At 42.6% G+C, this 23,885-nt stretch overlaps 1 protein-coding gene across 4 annotated transcripts in view; it reads right to left on the reverse strand.

The window, feature by feature from the left end:
- Window positions 1-6,494: 6,494 nt before the first annotated feature.
- Window positions 6,495-23,885, reverse strand: part of SPRR4 (small proline rich protein 4) — a 132,348-nt gene continuing 114,957 nt past the window's right edge. Inside the window, exons 2-3 of one of the 4 annotated variants that reach the window (XM_055584257.1) lie at window positions 8,738-8,777; window positions 6,495-7,183 (exon numbers count right to left, since the gene is read on the reverse strand). In XM_055584257.1, the coding sequence (XP_055440232.1) occupies window positions 6,930-7,163 (234 nt within the window). In that variant the 5' untranslated portion in view covers window positions 7,164-7,183; window positions 8,738-8,777 and the 3' untranslated portion in view covers window positions 6,495-6,929. Of the gene's footprint in view, window positions 7,184-8,123; window positions 8,266-8,638; window positions 8,688-8,737; window positions 8,784-23,885 lie in introns of those variants that run through there. The other 3 variants (XM_055584256.1, XM_055584258.1, XM_055584255.1) reach the window with 3 other exon arrangements.

The following is a 23,885-nucleotide window of genomic DNA, read 5'->3' on the forward strand; positions in this document are numbered from 1 at the left end:
CTGGACTGCCAGGGAAGCCCCCTGACCTCCTTTCATTTGTTTATTCTCTCATTTTCTGGGCTTTGCCCATGCCCAGAACATGTGGACTTTACATATTAGATCAGTAGATGCACCTCTTATGGGAATAGGGAGGGTGGGGTAGGGAATAGCACTTACAAAAGTACAAAGCGCCCCTCACCCCAATTGTCCATGGGGTTTTCCAGGCAAGAATATGCCATTTCCTTCTCCAGGGGCTCTTCCCGACTCAGGGATTGAACTCACATCTGTGTCTCCTGCATTGCAGGCAGATTCTTTACTTGCTGAGCCATTGAGGAAGCCCTACCCCAATGTATGGATCCACCTAATTGTTGGGCAGAAAGAAAACATCCAATCCAACTTCTCATTTTATGGACAAAGGACCCAGGTTAAGGGACATACTGAAAATCATAGGTCTTTTTAGTAGCAGAGCTAGAACGAGGATCCCTGTCCCTTCTTTCCTGGACCCAAGTGCTTTCCAAGCTGGGAAAAAGACAATTTACAATTAGCATAGATTCCTGAGCCAGAAAAGAGACTTCCATATGGCCACTCTCTAGGCAGAGGGGTATCCTTATGCTAATGTTTTGGAGCTACCTTCCCCAGTTGTAAAAGATGGTTGTAAGACCAACCATTTATTGAGCATATACAATATCCAGTCAATTTACAGATATTATCACCACAAAAATTCTGCAAATAAGGGTTATTAAACCATTACAATTTTTCACATATGAGAAAACTAAATCTCGGGATCTAAGTGACTGGATGCAGGTGGACAGCTAGGAAACAAGAGATCCTGAGATTCAATGCTGTTCAGTCTGACTACAGAACCCATGCCCCTTTCTCCAAAGGAACTGTCAGAACATCTCCAGTGCAGACACCCATGCCTGGGCACGTGGCCTCTAAGGGGCTCTTGGCCAGAAGAGGCAGTGGCAGAGAATAGGAACCGACCAGGTTTGTGTTCACCCAGTTGGGCAAGTGGCTCAGGTAGGGCATTGTTTTGCTCTGGGGTGGAGAGAATTTTCCTGGCAAGTCGAGGAAGAGGGATAGCAAGAGAAAATGGCAATGAGCCTTCCCTCCATTTCTGTAGTATTTAGAGTTCTAAGTACACTTTCCTTTCTACAGAAGAACAGAAATATTGTTTTAATCTTATTGATTTATTTTGAACGGGGTTTGAAGACATGATGGGAGATGAAATTAGTGAAGTACACACAAGGAACATTGGGGAAAAAAAGCATCATTTTTCAAGTAAATTAAGGTTGGAAATATAACCTTTAAAAAATTGGAAGCAGGATATTATATTGGAAACTGTGTGTGTGCTGTCGCTTCAGTCGTGTCCAACAATTTGTGACTTCATGGACTGTAGCCTGCCAGGCTCCTTTGTCCATGGGACTCTCCAGGCAAGAGTACTGGAGTGGGTTCCCATTTCCTCTTCCAGGAGATCTTCCTGACCCAGGGATCAAACCTGCATCTCCTGCATTGCAGGCAGATTCTTTACCACAGAGCCACGAGGGAAGACCCATACAGGAAACTGCATGCAGTTCAGTGAAATTTCACAAAGTGGCTGCATCCATTTACCTAGGACCCAGATAAAGACATAGAATTTGACCAGTTTCCCCTACTACAGCCTTCCTCTCACCTTCTTGTCATTCTGACTCTGTAAATAGAATCTTTCAATATGTGCTTTTAATGTCTGCATTCTTTCCCTCAAGACTGTGTTTATGAGATTTGCCCATGCTATGTAGGATAATGTGTCCAATGTCATCGTTTTGTAGCATCTCATTGTATGATTAAATGGGTATTTAGAATATTTTTGGCTTGGACTTATTACAAATTCTGCTGCTATGAACATCTTCATACATGTGCTTTAGTGTCACGTGTACACATTTCTGTTGTGTATACCCTAAAGAATGGACTTGCTGGGATGAGATGTGTGTGCTCAATGTTAGAAAGTACTGTGCAATAGTTTTCCAAGTGGCTGTCCCATGTAGGTCCCATCAACAGTGTATGGGAGTTCTGATTTATCCATTTCTTATGAGAACCTAGTATTGTCTGTGTTTTTAGTTTTAGCTAATATGTTGGATTGTGTAGTGGTACCATGCTTTCATTATAATTTGCATATCCCTGGAGATATCAGGGATAGTGTTCAGCATCTTTTTATACAGTTATTGCTCAATCTCTTTCATGACCTGTTCAAATCTTTGCCCATTTTTTTAGTAGGCTACCTAAAAAAATAGTAGTTTTTATTGATCTAGGAGTCCTTTATATATTCTGAATACAATGTTTATTTTATATCTTATATTTATATAAGTGAACATAATTATATTTTATATCTATATTGCATACAAACACCCATACACATATACATGCATACACGTGAATATACATATGTGTGTATATATATATGTGTGTGTGTATACAATTTTCCAAGTCTGTGTCTTTGTGTGTATTTTGGTGAACTGAAGTTCTTAATTTTAATGTAACCAAATTAAGTTTTTAAAGGATGACACTTTTGTGCTGTTTAGTAAATTTTTGCTTACACCAAGCTCTTATATGTTTTCTTCCAAAATCATATATTTTTAATTTTCAAATTCAGATCTACAGTTTATCAAGGATTACTCTTGTAAATGTGTAAGGTGGGGGCTAACATTAATATCTGAATGTTATGGACATATGAATATCCATTTAACACATCACCATTTATTAAAAAATACTCTTCTAATTTTTGTAATGCTATTTACTTTTTGTAATGAGTCAGATGATTGTTTGTATGAATCTGTTAGGCGGTAATAGAGTCTTCCAGCACATGGCATGGCATGTATCTTCATTTTTTAGTTCTTTTATTTCAATAATGTTTTATGTTTTTAGTATAGAGGCCTAATATGTCTTTCAATGAATTGTTTATTATATAAATTATTATTTATTTTAAATTTATTTAAGGCAATTGATGCCTTTTGTTTCTTTCCTACTCCCCAGCTTTATTGAGATACAAATGATATATAATATTGTATAAGTTTAAGGTATACAATATGATTTGACACACACACATATATTATGAGATATTTGTCTCTATTTTCATTGAAGTTAAAAACTAACAAAATGAAAAGTGCACAGATTTTCAGTATAGCTCAATGAGTTTTGCATATGCACCCACATAACCATCACCCACAGGAGAGAGAACACTTCTGGAAGCCAGGAAAGCTCCAATACGTCCCCTCCAGGCAGTAGTCTCTCCAAGGATGACCACTATTCTATTTCCTATCACAACAGATTGGTTTGCCCTGGCCTTACAGTTTTAAACTTTCAATCTGGTGTATTCCCCAAAACCCTTCTTCTTGGCAGTTCGCACATCCCAATCACTGTTTAATAAAACTACTGAAAACTCTACTCTTCTTTTCAGAAACTTTCTGCTGAGGTTTTTAGTATCTTGACCTGTACATTCCCCAATTCACTAAATTTTCACAATATGGAAAATTGAAGCTTGACGCCTCTCAAAGCATCTACCACTTCTTTTGGTTTCTCTGTCTCCCCGCAAGTCTTCCATAGTAGAAAGTCCAGGTTTACATTCTTCTCCTCATGCCCAGAATTCACAAATGATACCAGGGTTACAAAGTACAGCTCAGCTCTTAAGTTCTCTTCTCTCTGGAGTTTTTGGGACCCCAGCCAACTTCAGATATTTATAAATTTCTTTTAGTTTATATTAGACTGCTGGTTGGCCACAAGCAACCCCATTTCACTCAGAATCAGAAGTTCTAGCTTTATTTGGAAAAGCCAGTCATTGTGCAATTGGGAAATATTAGGAATAATAAGATCCTAGACTTGAAGATTTCATAATATAATAGGGGAAAGAAACACGTAGAAGTGAACTACAATGCAAAAAACAATTATATGCATGATTCATAAAATAATTATAATAATTCTATTACTTAATAATAGAAACCTAAGTGTCATAAGAGCTTGTGGGAGGTTTCAGTTCTTTCTAGATGTTGAGTGAGGTTCCATGGAAAAATCTGAACCAGACTGTAAGACCAAAGGATCTCCTACAGGGCAAAGTGAAGAACTGGTACTCTAGGCAGAAGGAGTAGTGTAAACCAAAAAACAGAGGCATCGTAGCTGAATGATGCATTTGGGAAATATAATTACCTCATGCTGCAGCATTGTGGTATATTCTGAGTCTTGTAGGGGGAGTTTGGAGTATTCCAGTAATTTTTATATTTCAGAGTATATAGGAATTATGGGAGAGCTTTTACATTGGTCCCTGGTATTGAGCCAAATGATGCATAATGTCCCTTTGTGTTCTGATGTTATGTTACTTTATGTGAAGGGGATCATAGAAAAAGTAAGAGAATTTCAGAAAAACATCTACTTCTGCTGCATTGACTACGTTAAAGTCTTTGGCTGCAGATCACAACAAACTATGGAAAACTCTTCAAGAGATGGGAATACCAGATCACCTTACCTGCCTTCCTGAAAAATCTGTATGCCAGTCAAGGAGCAACAGTTAGAAATGGACATGGAACAATGGACTGGTTCAAAATGGGAAAGGAGTACATCAAGGCTGTATATTGTCACCCTGCTTATTTAACTTCTGTGCAGAGTACATCAAGCGAAATGCTGGGCTGGATGAAGCACAAGCTGGAATCAAGATTGCTGGGAGAAATATCAATAACCTCAGATACACACCACCCTTATGGCAGAAAGCAAAAAGAAACTAAAGAGCCTCTTGATGAAAGTGAAAGAAGAGAGTGGAAAAGCTGGCTTAAAACTCAACATTCAATAAAAGAAGATCATGGCATCTGGTCCCATCACTTCATGGCAAATAGGTGGGGAAACAACAGAAACAGTGAGAGATTTAATTTTCTTGGGCTCAAAATCACTGCAGATGGTGACTTCAGCCATGAATTTAACAGACACTTGCTCCTTGGAAGAAAAGCTATGACCAACCTAGACAGTATATTAAAAAGCAGAGATGTTACTTTGCTGACAAAGGCCCATCTAGTCAAACCTATGGTTTTTCCAGTAGTCATGCATGGATGTGAGGGTTGGACGATAAAGAAAGCTGAGTATGAAAGAATTGATGCTTTTGAACTGTGGTGTTGGAGAAGACTCTTGAGAATCCCTTGGACAGCAAGGAAATCAAACCAGTCAATCCTAAAGGATATCAGTCCTGGATATTCATTGCAAGGACTGAGGCTGAAGTTGAAGCTCCAATCATTTGGCCACCTGATGTGAAGAACTGACTCATTGGAAAAGACCCTGTTGCTGGGAAAGATTGAAGGTAGAAGGAGAAGGGATGACAGAGGTTGAGAGGGTTTGATGGCATCACTGATCGATGGACATGAGTTTGAGCAAGCTCTGGGAGTTGGTGAAGGACAGGGAAGCCTGGCATGCTACAGTCCATGGGGTTGCAAAGAGTCAGACATTACTGAGTGACTGAACTGAACTGGTGTGAAGGGAATCCGGGAATGAACAAATTACCTTTCTTCCACCACATATATGAATGAGATTTTCATATTTAAGACATTGTTACTTTGTGAATCTCTGCTTGGTGGCATTAAATTAAAAACTTGTTTCCTTATGGAGGAGATGGGTCCTTCATATTCACAGAGGGCTAAGACTTTGTCCTTGGCCACTGGTGTCCAAGGCATGGATGTCTCTCCCTCTTACTGAACTAATGACTGGGGATTCAGGCTACAGCAGAACTCATTGTTTCAGTCACTCCTCTTAATGGAAGTCTAAGGAAGTCTGTCATCTCTGGAACCCAAAAATCTGAGTGACAGGACTTGCCAGAGTTAGGAATCCAGCTGTAAAATCAAGACTTCTTTCACAGCTGCATAAAATTGGACTAACTGACAAAAATCAATTGTAAAACTGCACGGACTCTGTACTTGGCTATCCCTGGGACAGCTTTTCCCTATATGAGAAAATAGACTGAAATTCAGGATAGACTCTCAGGAGAGCACTGGAAAAGCAGCATGGCAGAGAGGGAAATATTTTCATGCTAGAATCTGCTAGATATTCAGTGGGTGAGTAAATAAGCAAGTGAATGAGTGAGTGTGGGTTAATGAATAAATGATGGACAGTAAATAAATACACGAAAAATTCATTCACACATGTTCATGAAGTGGTTGGTAATGCTCATGTCATTTATGTATGTTCTTTCTGCTTTTTCAGAATAACTTCCAATAGGCAAAAAACATTCATCTAGTAGGCTGGGGATTTCCAGACTTTTCCACTCTTTGTCCGTTCTTAGAGTCAATTGGCTTGCAAGAGTTTCTCAGACTTCTGTCAACCAGTCCTGGAATTTCTCTCCCCGTCCTTTACCAGACATGTGTCAGCATCTGACATCCCGCATCATTAGTTACTAGAGAGCAGCCATGCCCATGCCCCCTAAGGATGTATTGATAAGAACCTGTGTATTCACATACTCACTTTCCCCAATATTGCCTCCACATCACAGACTGGGGCCAGGACACAGGCAATGATATGAAGCGCAGATTTATTAGAGGAAGAAATAGGAGGGAAGCTCAGGGATGGGGAATTGGGAAAGGGAATGAGACAGAAGCTATGCATCAGCCTCTGGTGTCCCCATGAGGCCAGATATATTTCTTGCTTTAGAACATGGATGGGGCCATAGCTGTGGCCAAAATGGAAGCTGGAGAGGCTGGGAACTCACTCATGTTCATCTAGGAGAGAATCAGAGTGGGGAATAGAAGAATACTGGGAGCAAGGGGATGTGTGAGACAAGGGGTTCTGTGGGAAGAAATCCTGACAATGCTTCCTTGGACCCTGAGCAGGAGGATGTGGGAGAGGAGGGCAAATCCTGGAGCTGAGGATCAGAGGAGAAACAGGAGGAAGAGAAGGCTGCGTCTGGTAGCCGGGATGGCAGGCAGGTATATCTCAGTCCATCCTTACTTCTATTTACTCTTGGGGGCTTGCTGGGTTGCGGGACACTTCTGCTGGGCTGGGATGGCTGTGCCTTTGGGTGGACATTGCTTCTTGGCCTGCGGAGCACATGGATCCTTGGTTTTAGGTGCACACGTCTCTTGACATTTGACAGGGGGCGGCTGACAGGGCTGCTTCACCTGCTGCTGTTGGATCTGCTGGGGCAGGCACTGCTGCTGCTGCTGCTGCTGCTGCTGGGAAGACATGGCTGCAGGAACAGGTGAGCCTGGAAGAAACCCAGATGGGGACATTATGAGAGCAGCTCCCTCCATCTCTTCTCCCTCTGACTCCTAAAGAGTGTTTTCTCCTCTAGCAAAGGATAAGTAATTAATAGCTTCAAGTTGACTAGTGAGTTGATTCACACACACTCATTGCAATCGCTCTCTTTCTTTCTCCCTTTGTCTCTGATACTCTGATTTCTAATCTCCCTCCATCTTCCCATGGATGCCTGACCCAATTGAATATATGGTGTATTTCTTAGTCTTAACAGGAAATAAGACAGGGTGCTGAGCTGAGGATGAAAAGATGGTCCAGATATTTCACTAGATCAAGGCATGAGATCTTGGCCGATGGGTTGTCAATGCCAACCTCTACTTTCAGAAGTGGTAATGAGTGTGGGTGAAGGTGGAAAGGCATGAGGAAAATATCAGGAGCAGATTCTGTCTTAGAGGGAAGACAGAAGGCTGTGGTGTATGAGTGATGGGGCTGGAGTACACCTGTTGTGGGAGCTCAGTTCTAATCCTGGCTCTACCCCTAATTTACCATGGTATGTAAACACAAGTCATTTAATGCAGTTGGGGGATAGTGGTTCTGGCCCTCCACGGAGAACTGGGGAATTGAAGGTTAAATAGATGGCTGGAGGTAAGGGCCTATAGGAGGATATTTTACCAAGAGACACCCTGGTCCAAAAATCCTGCCTGCCAATGCAGGAGACATAAGAGACGCGGGTACAATCCCTGGGTTGGGAAGATCCCCTGGAGGAGGGTATGGCAACCCACTCCAGTATTCTTGCCTGGAGAATCCCATGGACAGAAGAGCCTGGCGGCCCACAGGGTTGCAAAGAGTCGGACATGACTAAAGCGACTTAGCACGCAAGCATGCATACACCCTGGTCCAGAGGAAAGAGCAATGGTCAAGAAGGCACAGGTGGAAGTTCTATAGCCAACCTTGCCACTCGCTGGCCAGGCTCATCCCTGGGAAATCTGCCTTCTCTAGACCTCCATGCCTCGGTTTGGGGGTTATTGATCTGAAAGGGCTCTGAGGCCTTCCCAACTCTGACACGTGTCTCTGGTTCTCTTTGTAGGTGTGTCCCTCATCTTTTAAGCTCATGACTATATATAGGAAGTATAGTTTCCAGATGGCAATCATGATAGAGAGGCGTGGTGGCTACAGAGTATAAAATACAATATTTAATAGACCAGCTTCTATAAACCTAAAAGGAAAGTTTGAGAGAGCTTGCTGGTAGGACTGAAAAGGCAGGAGAAAGCTTTGGAGGAGGCCACAAAATGCTGTAGCTCTAAATATCTCCCCTTAATGACAAAATTCCTCTTACTAGGGAATCACACTGAGAACTAGGAAATTACTTGGACCTAGCATTGGTGTGGGAGATTGACTTTCTTAAGTAGTAATTAGCGTGACATTTTCTTAATTGTCGCAAGACTTATGTTACTTCTCTGGTTACCCAAGAACAGGAGAGGAGCTTGGCCTAGCGGCTTAAGACAGTTCAAGGAGTAGAAAAGGGCCCAGCAGATCCCAGGAGGACAAATCCCTCACTACTTACCAGAGGCACGAGCCAGACCCTAGGAGATTCAGCTGAGCACAGGTTCACATCAGCTACTCCTGGGAACCTTTAAAGGCCCCCAGCCTGCCCCAGGCACCTGGTGTGGCCTTCATTACCATCTTCCAAAGGATTCCTAACCCACTTCTCCCACCTGCACTTCCTCCAGAGACTTGCTTTACGGGCCTGTTTTAATGAAAACCACCCACTAGATACTCCAGCATTCTGTTTCCTGGCTACCCGAGCTGACTTCATCCACTAAGGTGTCTACTCAAACTCAAGGACTCAAAGTCTTTGGAAAATAGGACTTATGTGAAGCTCTGCATGTAGACTGAGAGTTATAAGAAACAGGAAGGAAGGAAGCGGCAAAGCAGGAAGGAATATGGGCTGGGGGCACTTCCAACAAAAATAGGAACGTAGGGCTTTCCTGGCAGTCCAGTGGATAGGACTCCGGGCTTCCACTGTAAGGGGGGTGGGTTTGATTCCTGGTGGGCAAAGTTCTTCATGCCATGAGGTACAGCCAAAAAAAAAAAGGAGCATAACCTTTTCTGCTATTGCTGCCAGTTTTTGAGCATTCACTGGTGCCCAGCCTGAGATCACCCTTCATGCCCATTGTTTTATTTTACCTTTATAATCCCTTTATAATCCCTGTAAGATGATGCCATTGTTACTATTTTGCGTGTGAGAAAAGTAAGGCTGGCAAAGATCACATAGGAAGTAAAGTGCAGAGATTGAATTTGAACTCCGATCTAGTGGATTCAAAGAATCCAGACCCTTAAGCATTATAAATGGACACCTGACATGGTGCTTAAGATTTGCCCAATCCAGAAGAGACTGCTTACATGGCATTCTATGAGGTTTCCTTTTGATCACATGTAGAACATGGTGGTGCTGTCCCCCACCTACCCACCAGGAGTCAGGCTGCTTTGGGTATTAGAGGTGGTGAAAGAGAGTGGGAAAAAAATTGGCTTCTGGGTAGAGTTTCCAGATAAAATATAAGGCCATTAGCTACATTTGAATTTCATATAAGCAGAATTTTTCAATATTAATATGTCCCAAATATTGCAGGACACTACAGAATTTGTTGTTTATCTGAAATTTAAATGTAACGGGGCATACTGTATTTTTATTTGCTAAATCTGGCAACTTTACTCAAAAGCTAATTCAGATGGGAGAAAGGTATCCTGGTCCCCATTCCTACCCCCCTACTTGGCCTCCTGGGATAGGAAAACCTTCCTAGGAGGGAGTGGGTCCAGTTTTAGACCACTGCCCCAAACCTTAGGATCCTGCTGACTAGAGGCCGTTGATGAAGTAATTTCTGTCAGTATTAGAGCAAAGCATACCCCTTGCCCTATTTAAGCATTGTGGCAATTCTGTTAGTTGTGCAAATCTGATTTTATAGTTTAAAAATGTAGATCCAAAGAAGTTCACTGACTTGCTCAACAAGAAAAAGCTAATAGGCATGGAGCTGGGCAGAGGCCCTGGCCCGAGGCTCATTTCCACTGCATCACAGAGGCTGGTGTCCCTGCCATAGGCAAGTGACTGTCACTGGGTGGAGGCCATGACTAATAATTTTTCTGAGCTTCCTGTCATCTATAAACTGAACATTGGTCATTTTGAGGGGTCAGCCTCACTTAATAGGTAATCCTTTCCATATTTCCCAGGTAAGCAGGGTTTCCTCCTCCACCTCTTCTCTTGCCTAACTTTAAGAATGTAATACCCTGAGTTCCAGATGCCAGGTCCTGCCTTCCATCTTCAGGATGAACACCTTCTCCACCTACACCCCTCTCTTCCCTGCCCCTACTCTACGAGTTCAGTTCAGTTCACTTCAGTCACTCAGTAGTGTCTGACTCTTTGCAACCCTATGGACTGCAACACGCCAAATTTCTCTGTCCACACCAACTTCCAGAGCTTGCTCAAATTAATCTCCATCAATCAATGATGCCATCCAACCATCTCATCCTGTGTTGTCCCCTTCTCTCTGGCCTTTCAATCTTTCCCAGCATCAGGGGCTTTTCCAATGAGTCAGTTCTTAACATTACGTAGCCAAAGTATTCAGCATCAGTCCTTCCAACAAATATTCAGGACTGATTTCCTTTAGGATTGACTGGTTTGATTTCCTTGCCTTCCAAGACTCTCAAGAGTCTTCTCCAACACCACAGTTCAAAAGCATCGATTCTTTGGTGCTCAGTTTTCTTCATAGTCCAACTCTCACATCCATGCCTGACTACTGGAAACACCATAGCTTTGACTAGATGGGTCTTTGTCAGCAAAGTAATATCTCTGCTTTTTAATATGCTGTCTAGGTTGGTCATAGCTTATCTTTGAAAAAGCAAGCGTTTTTTAAATTTCATGGCTGCAGCCACCATCTGCAGTGATTTTGGAGCCCAAGAAAATAAAGTCTCTTACTGTTTCTGTTGTTTCCCCATTTATTTGCCATGAAGTGATGGGACCAGATGCCATGATCTTCATTTTTTGAATGTTGAGTTTTAAGTCAGCTTTTCCACTCTCCTCTTTCACTTTTGTCAAGAGGCTCTTTAGTTCCTCTTCACTTTTTGCCATAAGGGTGGTGTCATCTGCATATCTGAAGTTATTGATATTTCTCCTGGCAATCTTGATTCTAGCTTGTGCTTCATCCAGCCTGGCATTTTGCGTGAAGTACTCTACATATAAGTTAAATAAGCATGGTGACAATATACAGCCTTCATGTACTCCTTTCTCAATTTGAAACCAGTCTGTTGTTCCATGTCCAGTTTTGACTGTTGCTTCTTGACCTGCATACAGATTTCTCAGGAGGCAGGTAAGGTGGTTTGGTATTCCCATCTCTTTAAGAATCTTCTGCAGTTTGTTGTGATCTACACAGTCAAAGGCCTTGGCATAATCAATAAAGCAGAAGGAGATGTTTTTCTGGAATTCTCTTGTTTTTTTTGATGATCCAATGGATGTTGGCAATTTGATCTCCGGTTCCTCTGCCTTATATCTGGAAATTCACAGTTCATGTACTGTTGAAGCCTGGCATGGAGAATTTTGAGCATTACTTTGCTAGTGCAGGGATGAGAGCAATTGTGTGGTAGTTTGAACCTTCTTTGGCATTGCCTTTTTAGGGATTGGAACGAAAACTGACATTTTCCAGTCCTGTGGCCACTGCTGAATTTTCCAAATTTGCTGGCATATTGAGTGCAACACTTTCACAGCATCTTCTTTCAGGATTTGAAATAGCTCCACTGGAATTCCATCACCTCCACTAGCTTTGTTCATAGTGATGCTTCTTCCTAAGGCCCACTTGACTTCACATTCCATGCTGTCTGGCTCTAGGTGAGTTATCACACCATCGTAGTTATCTGGGTCATGAAGATCTTTTTTGTATAGTTCTTCTGTGTATTCCTGCCACCTCTTCTTAAGATCTTCTGCTTCTGTTAGGTCCATATCATTTCTGTCCTTTATTGAACCCATCTTTGCGTGAAATGTTCCCTTGGTATCTCTAATTTTCTTGAAGAGATCTCTAGTCTTTCCCATTCTATTGCTTTCCTCTATTTCTGTGCACTGAGGAAGGCTTTCTGTGCACTGATCACTGAGGAAGGCTTTCTTATCTCTCCTTGCTGTTCTTTGGAACTCTGCATTCAGATGGGTATATCTTTCCTCCTCTCCTTTGCCTTTTGCTTGTCTTCTTTTCTCAGCTATTTTAAGGCCTCCTCAGACAACCATTTTGCCTTTTTGCATTTCTTTTTCTTGGGCATGGTCTTGATCACTGCCTCCTATACAATGTCATGAACCTCCGTCCCTAGTTCTTCAGGCACTCTGTCTATCAGATCTAATCCCTTGAATCTATTTCTCATTTCTACTGTATAATCATAAGAGATTTGATTTAGGTCATGTCTGAATGGTCTAGTGGTTTTCCCTACTTTCTTAAATTTAAGTAATAAGACAATTTGGCAATAAGGAGTTCATGATCTGAGCCACAGTCAGCTCCTGGTCTTGTTTTTGCTGATTGTATAGAGTTCTCCATCTTCAGCTGCAAAGAATATAATCAGTCTGGTTTTGGTATTGACCATCTGGTGATGTTCATATGTAGAATCTTCTCTTGTGTTGTTGGAAGAGGGTGTTTGCTATAACCAGTGTGTTGTCTTGGCAAAACTCTGTTAGCATTGCCCTGCTTCATTTTATACTCCAAGGTCAAATTTGCCTTGTTCAAGTAGCTCAAGAACTTCTTGTTCTATTAGTTCATCGTGATGCAAATTCTCCAGAAGGGAAGCATGTGGCAGGATGAATTGGTGTAGACGCATATCAAGGTGTTCTCCCACATCTGGCACCTAGAAGGCATCAATCTATGTGTGCTGCTCAGGAAGGGGTGGGTTTTCCATTCTTCATGTCCCTGTCACCCACACAGCCTCTCTGGGATAAATGTTACTTCCTATTTTCCTCAGTCTGCTCATTGACCTCTTACTTTGTCTATCAACAACTCCTGCTTACTTTGGAGAACTCTATCTAATAATAGACTCTGGCTTATAACACAATTATCATCTCAGAGGATGATACTCTGGGGATGGCCTTTATAGAGAACATGGCTGGACTTGAGGTGGCTGTGTCCTCTGGGTCATAAATCTCTAAGAGTCATTCAAGCTCATACACATCTCACATGTTAAACTTTTCAAAACTTTGGCATTCAACTTCCATCTTGGCCACATTATCCCTATTTCACAGAAAGAGAAATTGAGACTTGTAATGAGGACATGCTTGACCCAAGGTCACACAGAGTTCATGTCAAAGCCAGTGTAGGATCACAGGTCTCTTGACTTCACAGTAATTTACAGTCGGCTGAAGTGCCTGTGTCCCTGGGCTGAAATCTAGTGCATGCTATGTTAATGACAGAATTAGGAAGCTGATTCTGGTGGTCTCCATCATTTGAACAAGATCCCTATCCTCTTTCCTCCCTGGTTGACAGATGCTCTCTTTCCCATCAAACCTGTCCACCCTTCTTCCTCTAAAACAGGAATCCCCAACCGTTGGGATCTAATGCCTATTGATCTGAGATGAAGCTGATGTAACAACAATAGAAACAAAGTACACAAAAAATGTGCTTGAATCATCCCCAAACCACCCTCCACTGCCCCAGTCTGTGTGAAAATTGTCTTCCACAAAACTGGTCTCTGGTACCAAAATGGCTGGAGACTACTGCTCTAAGAAGCCCTAACTGATCCCCCTCCCCTGCACTGCCAGACACAGGCACATATTTTTGGTCATTAAACCTTATAAAGCACCTCTATATACAGTTTTCACAAGACTCTATGAAGAAAGCTAATTGTATTTCTAATTTTATAGATGAAAAAATCATGGCTCTGATGGTGGCTAGATCTGGAACCCAGAAAGGGTGGCCTACCTAAGTCTCTTAGATCAGCAATGACTCATTTCCAGGCACCCCACATGGCTGGGAGAATGAATGTTCTTTTAAAGGAGGAGTGGAGACTTCCTGGCACCCCCTCAAATCACCTCACGTAAACACCTCCTCCAGATGAGGTGGGTCCTGAGAAGCTATGTGGAATGATGACTCTGTAGCACCCGCTGCCACCCACACTGCTCCAGCATGGCCATGATCAATCGATCATGAGTCCTACATCTTCTCTGTCATCTTCAAAGCACCATGTTGCGCTGAAATCAGGAAGCCAGGCTTTGCAGCTTGCCTCTCTAGGGAGCAGACATCTGAGAGCAGGTGTGTACCCATGACTCCATTAGAAAGGGGAGGGCAGAGGTAAGACTCATTTCTGAAGGTGAGTCAAAGCTTGAGAAACCCCAGCCCCACCCCACAGACAAACAATGCGGGGACCGGGCAGCAGAGGTCTGACACTGGGAGGGGATCTTGTCAGAGACCATGCTAATCACCTAACTCTCTATCTAGACACATCTTCACGAGGGCACTTTTGCCTCTGGGTTTTGGGGGAGAAGAAGAGCTGTTGATGTTTCCATCTGGAGACGCGTGAAACATACTTGTCATGTTATTTCTAGGAATTAAACAAAGAAAACCAAAAAGGGGAATTCTGAGTTACCAGTAGAGAGGACAGTGGAGGTTTGGAGCTGCCATCATTCCTGTATTTTAGCTGTTTATCCAGTAAAATGCAAATTTAAAACTAAGCAAATTGCATCTTATTTTAAAAATCATAATCATGTGATATTTGCATTAGCTTAATTTCTGCATGATACTTAACCAGTAGTCATGGCTTAGAACATTTTAGTTTCGGGTTTACCTCCACTAATTACTTAATAATCTATCAACAAACACTTTAGAAGATGCCACTTAAAGAGACCTTGTGACCTTTTTTTTTTAATGTGGGAAATCCATTTGCAACATGAATCATTTCATCCTCTAATTTATCTGTTTGCAAATGAGATGCTCAGATCCTAATATTAGATACTTTGTATCATTCAAAGCAGGCCCATGGAGAGAGGAGAGTAAGAGGATGAGTTTCCAAAAATGTGTGATTAGTTTATCTCTTTCCTCCATCCCTTATCCCTATATGATATTTCTAGAAGACCCTCCATGGTCCTGGGAGTTATATAAAGGGGAAATAAATTCCTGGACATGGTGAGAGGCTAGTTCCAATGTAACACCCGTGGACTCACCTGTGAAGTTGAAGCTGGCTGTGGAAGCAGAGGGGATGAGTAGGCAAAGCATACATCTGAGAAGAGATCCAAGGTCAGCCTCTTGGAAGTCAAGTGGTGCTGAAATACCACTTGGGTGTAGCACAGTATCCTTAGAGACGTAGGGAAGGAGCCAGGGCAGTTAAGAAATAATTCTATTGATACTTGCCCCTCACTGCATTTGAGATACTGAGCACATTCCTTAACTTGTCTGGGCCTCAACATTTTTGTTCTCCAATATGAGCTGATTGGCTAAAATTTCCTCTGTGCTGTGCTGTGGTCAGTGGTATCTGATTCTGCCACCCCATAGACTATAGCCTGCCAGGTTCCTCTGCCCATGGGATTTTTCAGGCAAGAATACTGGAGTGGGGCACCATTTCTGCCTCCAAGGGATCTTCCCAACCCACGGGTCAAACTCATGTCTCCTGCATTGACAGGTAGATTCTTCAACACTAGAGCCACCTGGAAAGCCCCAAAGCCCCACCTCTAAAGTCCCATTAAGGGCTAAGATTCTATAAACATACATTAGGTCTGGGAAAGCAAACTGCTTTTCATCCCTTTGAAATCAATAGTGAATTGAGAGGACTGAGGTTGAGTTTCAGCTTGAGTTGAAAGCATGAACATATTGACTAGAGATGTCTGCCGTGAGAGGCAGAAGTGGCCACGTGTGCAGGCAGTTGCATCCCTGGCTTAGTCTAAAGCAGGGAGTGGTATACGGTACTAGGACGTATGAGTGAGGATAACTGAAGCGCTTAAAGAAGGAGAAAAGATATGCTGCTAAGTCACTTCAGTCGTGTCCGACTCTGTGCAACCCCATAGACAGCAGCCCACCAGGTTCCCCCGTCCCTGGGATTCTCCAGGCAAGAACACTGGAGTGGGTTTCCATTTCCTTCTCCAATGCATGAAAGCGAAAAGTGAAAGTGAAGTCGCTCAGTCGTGTCCAACTCTTAGTGACTCCATGGACTGCAGCCTACCAGGCTCCTCCATCCATGAGATTTTCCAGGCAAGAGTACTGGAGTGGGGTGCCATTACCACCTAGAATCCCCATCTGAGCTCCCACCTTTCCTAAACACAGCTGTTAAGAGGACTGCTGTTTCCAAAACTTGCCTCAAACCATTTGAACTGTGATGATCCTCTACTGTCAAACATCCCAGCAAAATTCAAGGTAATCTCCAAGAACCATTCAAAATATTGCTAAAACTGAACAGGACCTTGCTGGGCCGTCACAGGTACAGAAGCTCTTCCGTACCTTTCTGTACAGAAAAAACTTCAGTCTGCTAGAGGCCTCTCCTGAGTCACAAATGACTGGCTCAAGAATTAATGATTGAAAGGATGTGGACATGCAGTGAAAAAAATAGCAGTTGGGGCAGGAGAACTGGTTACAATTTACACAGTAAATCAGTCATATAGCAGTCATAGGGTGTTTATTTCCTCCCTAAAGTACATAGATAACAGTGTCTGAGACACATTCCTGACTTGTTTTGCAGGTACAGTAACTGCTACTAGATAGAAAAACTAACTACGTGATGACCAGACTGTAGTCATGACATCAGCTGCTCTGCCTTGAGCTGTACTGAATCTGTAATTTTCACCATTCAAAGAACTGGCCTCAAGAAAAAGAATAAATTGACACTGGAGTTGAAGATTAACTGTTCTTAAAACAACCAAGATGACACCGACCAGCCTGTTTTCAACATGATTATGGGAGTCAGTTGTATTGTTCTGCACGCAGCCCTCAGTGGCACATCCTTGAAGATTTTCTTTATTTTTATTTAATTAATTACTATTTTTTGTCCCAATAATTTATTGGTATATTAACTCTTGAAGAAGAAGCCAGGTTTGTCTTTCAAGTATTTCCATTATTTCTTTTATTAACATATTTTGCAAAGACTGCTTCAAGCTCTTTGGGTCATCAACCAAAATTTCAAAATCTTTTGGAAGGGTCCAGTATGATTTATTTCCTTAAAAATATACTCTATCTGTTGACATCACTGTCTTCAAAATATCAAAATAAAGAAATGTAAAATACAAACATTTCACATCAGTTCAGTTTAGTTGCTCAGTTGTGTCTGATTCTTTTCGACCCCATGGACTGCAGAACGCCAGGCCTCCCTATCCATCACCAACTCCCAGAGTTTACTCAAACTCATGTCCATTAAGTCACTTATGCCATCCAACCATCTCATCCTCTGTCATCCCTTTCTCCTCCCACCTTCAATCTTTCGCAGCATCAGGGTCTTTTCAAATGAGTCAGCTCTTCATATCAAGTGGCCAAAGTATTGGAGTTTTAGCTTCAACATCAGTCCTTCCAATGAATATTCAGGACTGATTTCATTTAGGATTGACTGGTTGGATCTTGCATCCAAGGGATTCTCAAGAGTCTTCTCCAACACCACAGTTCAAAAGCATCAGTTCTTCAGCACTCGGCTTTCTTTATAGCCCAACTCTACTCTATAGCCCACATCCATACATGACTACTGAAAAAACCATAACCTTGACTAGACAGACCTTTGTTGGCAAAGTAATGTCTCTGCTTTTTAATATGCTGTCTTTCACATAAAAGTGCTATTATAAACAGTTGAATCATCTTCCTATGGATAACAAAAATAACTGATGGAGAATCTGAATGTCTGGACATCGCAACCCTCTATTGCTCCTAATGCTAATATTGAGCTAATTCCATTCCACAAAAGCTACTTAAACGACTGCTCCTAAATCCTGCTCACTCATTTCCTCTGTAGTCACTAGAAATTTGGCTTCTCTTCCTACCAGTCTGCCAATCCACAGAGAAAATATAGGAGCATTCCTTTGAAAACTTTTGCCCTCTGGCCAGAAATTGCGAGATCCTTTTTAGGATGCTATTCCACCATCTTTCCAGGTTGCTGGCTTTCTGAATAAAGCATCTTTCTTTTCCACCAATCCCTGTCTCTTGAACATTGACTTTTGAATGACAAATGGCCAACTTGAGTTTGGTTTCCACCCCAGTTGGTAACATTACGTTCTCCATGACCTCTGTACTTATTCTCTCCCTGAAGAAGTGTTTTCCTCTTTTGCTCAACCCCCCACAATTTTTTATTTATAACTATTTGGAGCACTTTTTATCTAATGTTTTTACTTGGTATACATATAAATTATAAAATATATGTTATTTATCTCAGCATCAATATAAGTTCCTTGATAGGATGAGGAATAAGTTTCTCCCTCATCATATATTCATGTGTTTGTCATCTACCCCCATACTAGCCAAACACATATTATATCCACTTCAGAAATAGAAACAAATAAATGCACAAAAGAAAAGACGAATGATATTTAAATGAATGAATTGAAGTGAATGGTAAACACAAGGTTAGACACTTTGGCTAAACAGTCAGAACCAATGAAGTGCCAAGGTATGTTTTGGACTAAACCATCTTTCCAAGTTCAGAGATACTTGCCCTCTCTAAATAGCTCTCCTTGTTTATCCTAACCACATGGTGAGCATGCTCAGTCAAGTCCGACTCTTTATGACTCTTTAGACTGTAGCCCTCCATGTTCCTCTGTCCAAGGGATTCTCCCGGCAAGAATACTGGAGTGGGTTGAGAAGATCCAAGGGATCTTCTCAACCTAAGGATCAAATCTGCATTTCTTACATCCCCTGCATTTGGAAGGTGGTTTCTTTACCACTGCACCACCTGGGAAACCCATATCAACCATACACATTGTCTTTCTATTCCCTCAAACTTGAAGATTGATGCTGAAATCTCCCATTACCTGTAAGAGGCCCAGGTGCCTGGATGTGTGTGTGTGTGAGCGCGTGCACGCGCATGGTAAACGGGGTGCTTCTTTATACCCAAACAGTGAGCTTCCTCAGAGGAGGAGAGATGTTCAGGAAAGACCTTACATCTGGTAAAAATTGGTACTTGGATAGACTATCTAGTTGTTGAGTGGGTGGCCCAATTACTAAAGGATGCTGTTGAATGAGTGAGTGAGTGAGTGAGCTAAAAGATGGAGGGAGTGAGTAAGCAAATGTATAAATAAGAAATGAGCCAACAAACTAGCTGACTGACTGGCTAGTTCACTGAACAGCTGACTGACTGACTGCTGAGTGGTTGACAAACTGATTTACTGACTGGCTGCCTGGCTGGCCACCAAGCTGACGGCTAATTTTCAAAAGCAGATCTTTGTATAGCAAAGGAAGTTTTCTTGGGAACATGGGACAAATGGCACAAAAGAGGATCCTTGGTATAGGAGCCCTTGAGGAGTGTATGCTATGAACTGGAAAACCATTTCCTAGTTTTCTTTCTTTTTCTTAGGAGTTCTCTGTGATTTTCATTCCCTGCCAACTGAGGTCAGTGGATGTGACTTCAAGGGAACACCAGCCAGAGGCAGTCATGGTCAGATAGTGGCTCTCTTCCTGTAAGAAGGTATTTGGGACCAGAGGACACTTGTTCACTGGGGAGCCTGATTGTTCCCTGGGTCTTAGGCTCTGGGAGTGGGGTTCTGGGGCTCAGATCATCTTTCAGGTTGGGGAAAGGGCCTCTGTGATGGTGGCCAAGATAGGGAACCGAATCAAACAGACAAGTTAGTGGATGCACAAGCTGGGCCAGTTTGTCCTGTTGATACCCTGCTCTCTGACCACAGAGACCTTCCTTGGGAAAGTGATATACAGGCAGCAAGCAAGGGCTGCCAGACTCGGCTTCAGACAGTGCCTGGTGATGACTGAAGCCCCCAGGGTAGAGCAGGGCTCATAGTGCTATGTGGTGACCAACCCTGCATCTACTCAGCTGACTGACAGGCAATTACAGTACCCTGCCACAGCCATCACTCCTGACCTGGATGAGAAGGAAGGCGCAGGACAATAACCTGGATACAGGTAGCTTGTTTCCATAGTAACCAAGCCACTCCATGCCCAAACCCTTCAATGGTTCCCCAGAGGCCTCGGGAAAAAGTCCCTGGTTACTGACAGAGGTGAAAAGGCCCTTTTCTACTCTTGTCCCTTGCTGAGAGGCTTCTAGTCTCCTCTCTCCCCAGTCATCCCACCTGCCTTTTTCTCTATGCACAAATATTCTACTGCTTCAACCATAAGCCATGATAACTATTTTTTAATTTTAATTTTTAATTCAATTTTTGTTTTGTACTGGAGTGTAGTTGATTGACAATGTTGTATTAGTTTTCAGGTGCACAGCTGAGCGATTCAATTATACATATGCATATTGCTGTGGTTTAGTCACCCTGTGCTATCCAATTCTTTGTGACCCCATGGACTGCAGCCGACAGGCTCCTCTGTCCACGGATTTTCCAGACAAGAATATTGAAGTGAGTTACTATCCATTCTTTTTCAGATTCTTTTCCCATAGAGGTTAGTACAGAACATAATGGCTATTTACAGTGTTGTTTTTTTTTTAATTAGTCTCTCTTGATGAACAGATAAGGGACTTGTGGTACATATACATGTACCTACTTGCAGGGAAGCAAAGGAGACACAGACATTTTGGGCAGAGTTGGGGAAGGAGAGAGTGGGATGATTTGAGAGAATAGCCTTGAAATATATGCATTGCCATATGTAAAATGGATAACCAGTGGAAATTCGATGTATGATGCAGGAAACCCAAAGCCAGTGCTCTGTGACAACCTAGAGGTGTGGAATGAGGAGGGAGCAGGAATGGGGTTCAAGAGGGAGGGGACATATGTATACCAAGTGCCAACTCATGCTGATGTATGGCAAAAATCATCACACTATTGTAAAGTAATTATCCTCCAATTTATAAATAAAATTATATATGTGATTTATATATTTTATAAATACATAATAAAAATATATAAACATAAATATATATAAGAAAATATAAATATATATGAAGAAAAACAACTTGGTAGCTCAGATGGTAAAGAATCCGCCTGCAATGCAGGAGATGAAGGTTCAGTCCCTGGGTTGGGAAGATCCCCTGGAGAAGGAAATGGCAACCCACTCCAGCATTCTTGCCTTGAGAATCCCATGGACAGAGGAGCCTGGTGGGCTACAATTGCCATGGGGTTGCAAAGAATTGGGCATGACTTAATGACTAAGACTTTATATATAAAGAGTATTCTCTCTTTTTCACTCTCCTTTTCCCAGCAAGCCACTCCCTCTGCCTGGAGTGCCTGTCCTTAACTTGTGCCTGACTGATCTCAGAACTTCAGCGACTAATTTCCTTCTTCTCTGAATACCTCCCCCCCAATCTGTGTTACCCAAGTAGCATTTGGTATCTGTGTTTGTTCTGGAAACTCTTGTCCTGGTGCTGATTCTCATTTGAAACAGTCTCCTCTGCTCCATCCCTTTGTAAACTGCGAGCTCCTGGAAGGCAGAAATAACACTACCTACTCCTCTGACTCCTATAGAATGTCTTGTCCATAATAGATACACAACAAATATACATTCATACAAACCAGATATGTAGTCTGTCTGGAGCATATGTGACTCCAGCCTCTCCCGGTGTGTGGCTGTGAGAGTCTCTTAGCTCCTCTGCCTGACAAAGGCAAGCCCAAATTCTCCCCATGATTGGGTCTCTCCCCACCTGGTATTCACGCTTCTATGTGTGGCCTATGTCAAGCATGCCTTCTTCGAGCTTCGTGTTCAGCCTATGGCTTTTATTCCTTGCTGGATATTGAGCCTGTAAAGAGCAGGTACCTATCTTTCTCAGACTCAGTTCCTCCTCCTATCCAAGGCCTTGGCAGACTTTTGCATGCAAGAGAACTTAATAAAGACTGGCTAGGTTTTCTAGGATGATACTCAAGTTCAAAAGACAGCAATGAGATCAATAATTCCAAAGGGCAGATATCTGAGAATCTCTTTGCATGGGTGAGGTAGACTGCACTATGCTCCTAAGTGTTTTGCTGCTGATGCCCCTCTGCCCCAGGGGGTATCCTTGCCCGCCTTGTTGATGATGGCAGCCTCAGCCATGCGACTTGTGCTGCCTACAAGACTGCAAACCTTAAGAGCCATGTTCATTATGCCCTCTTTCCTCTCTGCCATGAAGACTGACCTTGTTCCCGATTGAAGCTGCACTGTAAGCCTGCATCCTTAAGTCAACTTAATGTGTAGCGGGACTGCAGTTGACCTTTGGTAGACATGTAAGGTGAGCAAGCAATAAACCTTTGTTGTGTTAAGGCACTGAATGTGGGGCTCATTTGTTACTGCAGCATAACTTAGCCTATCCTGACTGATACACAGGGACATAATGAACTTCTCTCAAGGAGAATGTATTCCTATTTCAGCTTGACTCTGCCCAAAGGGAAAATACGTTTTTAAGTCCAGTGCATGCTGAGTAGCAGTCAGACAGTGACTCAGGTATGTGTGTATGTGCCATGTGTGGGGTGTGTGTAGATATGTGTGACAAGTGTGAATAAATGACTATATGCAGAGGTGGGGTACAGGAGAAGGGAGGGGAGGGGGAACGGAGGAGCAAGCCTGGGCTTATACAGCACAGGGAGAGGACCATCTGCTTGTGGGCAACTGACATTTGCCTACAAATGACTTTCTGTCTGTGGTTGGGAAGCTAAATGAAACTGTTTCCTTACAGGATTTTGTGCCAAACCACATCTTATATCTTACACTGAGCTGAACTGAGGACAGAGTGCCACCTGCTGGAGCTGCCAAGTCAGTGCAACCACTTCCAATTTCAGCTGAGTTTCTCTTTCAGTATGTCCAACTCTGCAACACAATGGACTGTAGCATTCCAGGCTGCCCTGTCCATCACCAATTCCGGGGCTTGCTCAAACGCATGTCCATCAAGTCAGTGAAACCATCCAAACATCTCATCCTCTCTTGTCCCCTTCCCTTGCTTTCAGTCTTTCCCTGCATCAGGGTCTTTTTCAATGAGTCAGAAAACTAACCAAACTGATCACATGGATCACAGATTTGTCTAACTCAATGAAACTATGACCCATGCCATGTAGGGCCACCCAACATGGACAGGTCGTGGTGAAGAGTTCTGACAAAATGTGGTCCACTGGAGAAGGAAATGGCAAATGACTTCAGTATTCTTGCCTTGAGAGCCCCAAGAATAGTATTAAAAAGGCAAAAATATATGACACTGAAAGATGAACTCCCCAAGTCAGTAGGCGACCAACATGCTACTGGAGAAGACTGGAGAAATAGCTCCACAAAGAATGAAAAGATGGAGCTAAAATGAAAACAACACCCAGTTGTGGATGTGACTGGTGATGGAAGTAAAATCCAATGCTGTAAAGAACAATATTGCATAGGAACCTGAAATGTTAGGTCCATGATTTGGAAGTGGTCAAACAGGAGATGGCAAGAGTGAACACTGACATTTTAGGAATCAGTGAACTAAAACGGATAGGAATGAGCGAATTTAATTCAGATATCATTATATCTACTACTGTCGGCAAGAATCCCTTAGAAGAAATGGAGTAGCCCTCATAGCCAACAGGAGTCTGAAATGCAGTACTTGAGTGCAATCTCAAAAATGACAGAATGATCTCTGTTCTTTTCCGAGGCAAACCATTCAATATCACGGTAATCCAAGTCTGTGCC

Source organism: Bubalus kerabau, chromosome 6 (genome assembly GCF_029407905.1).
Source record: "Bubalus kerabau isolate K-KA32 ecotype Philippines breed swamp buffalo chromosome 6, PCC_UOA_SB_1v2, whole genome shotgun sequence".
Lineage (NCBI taxonomy): Eukaryota > Metazoa > Chordata > Mammalia > Artiodactyla > Bovidae > Bubalus > Bubalus kerabau.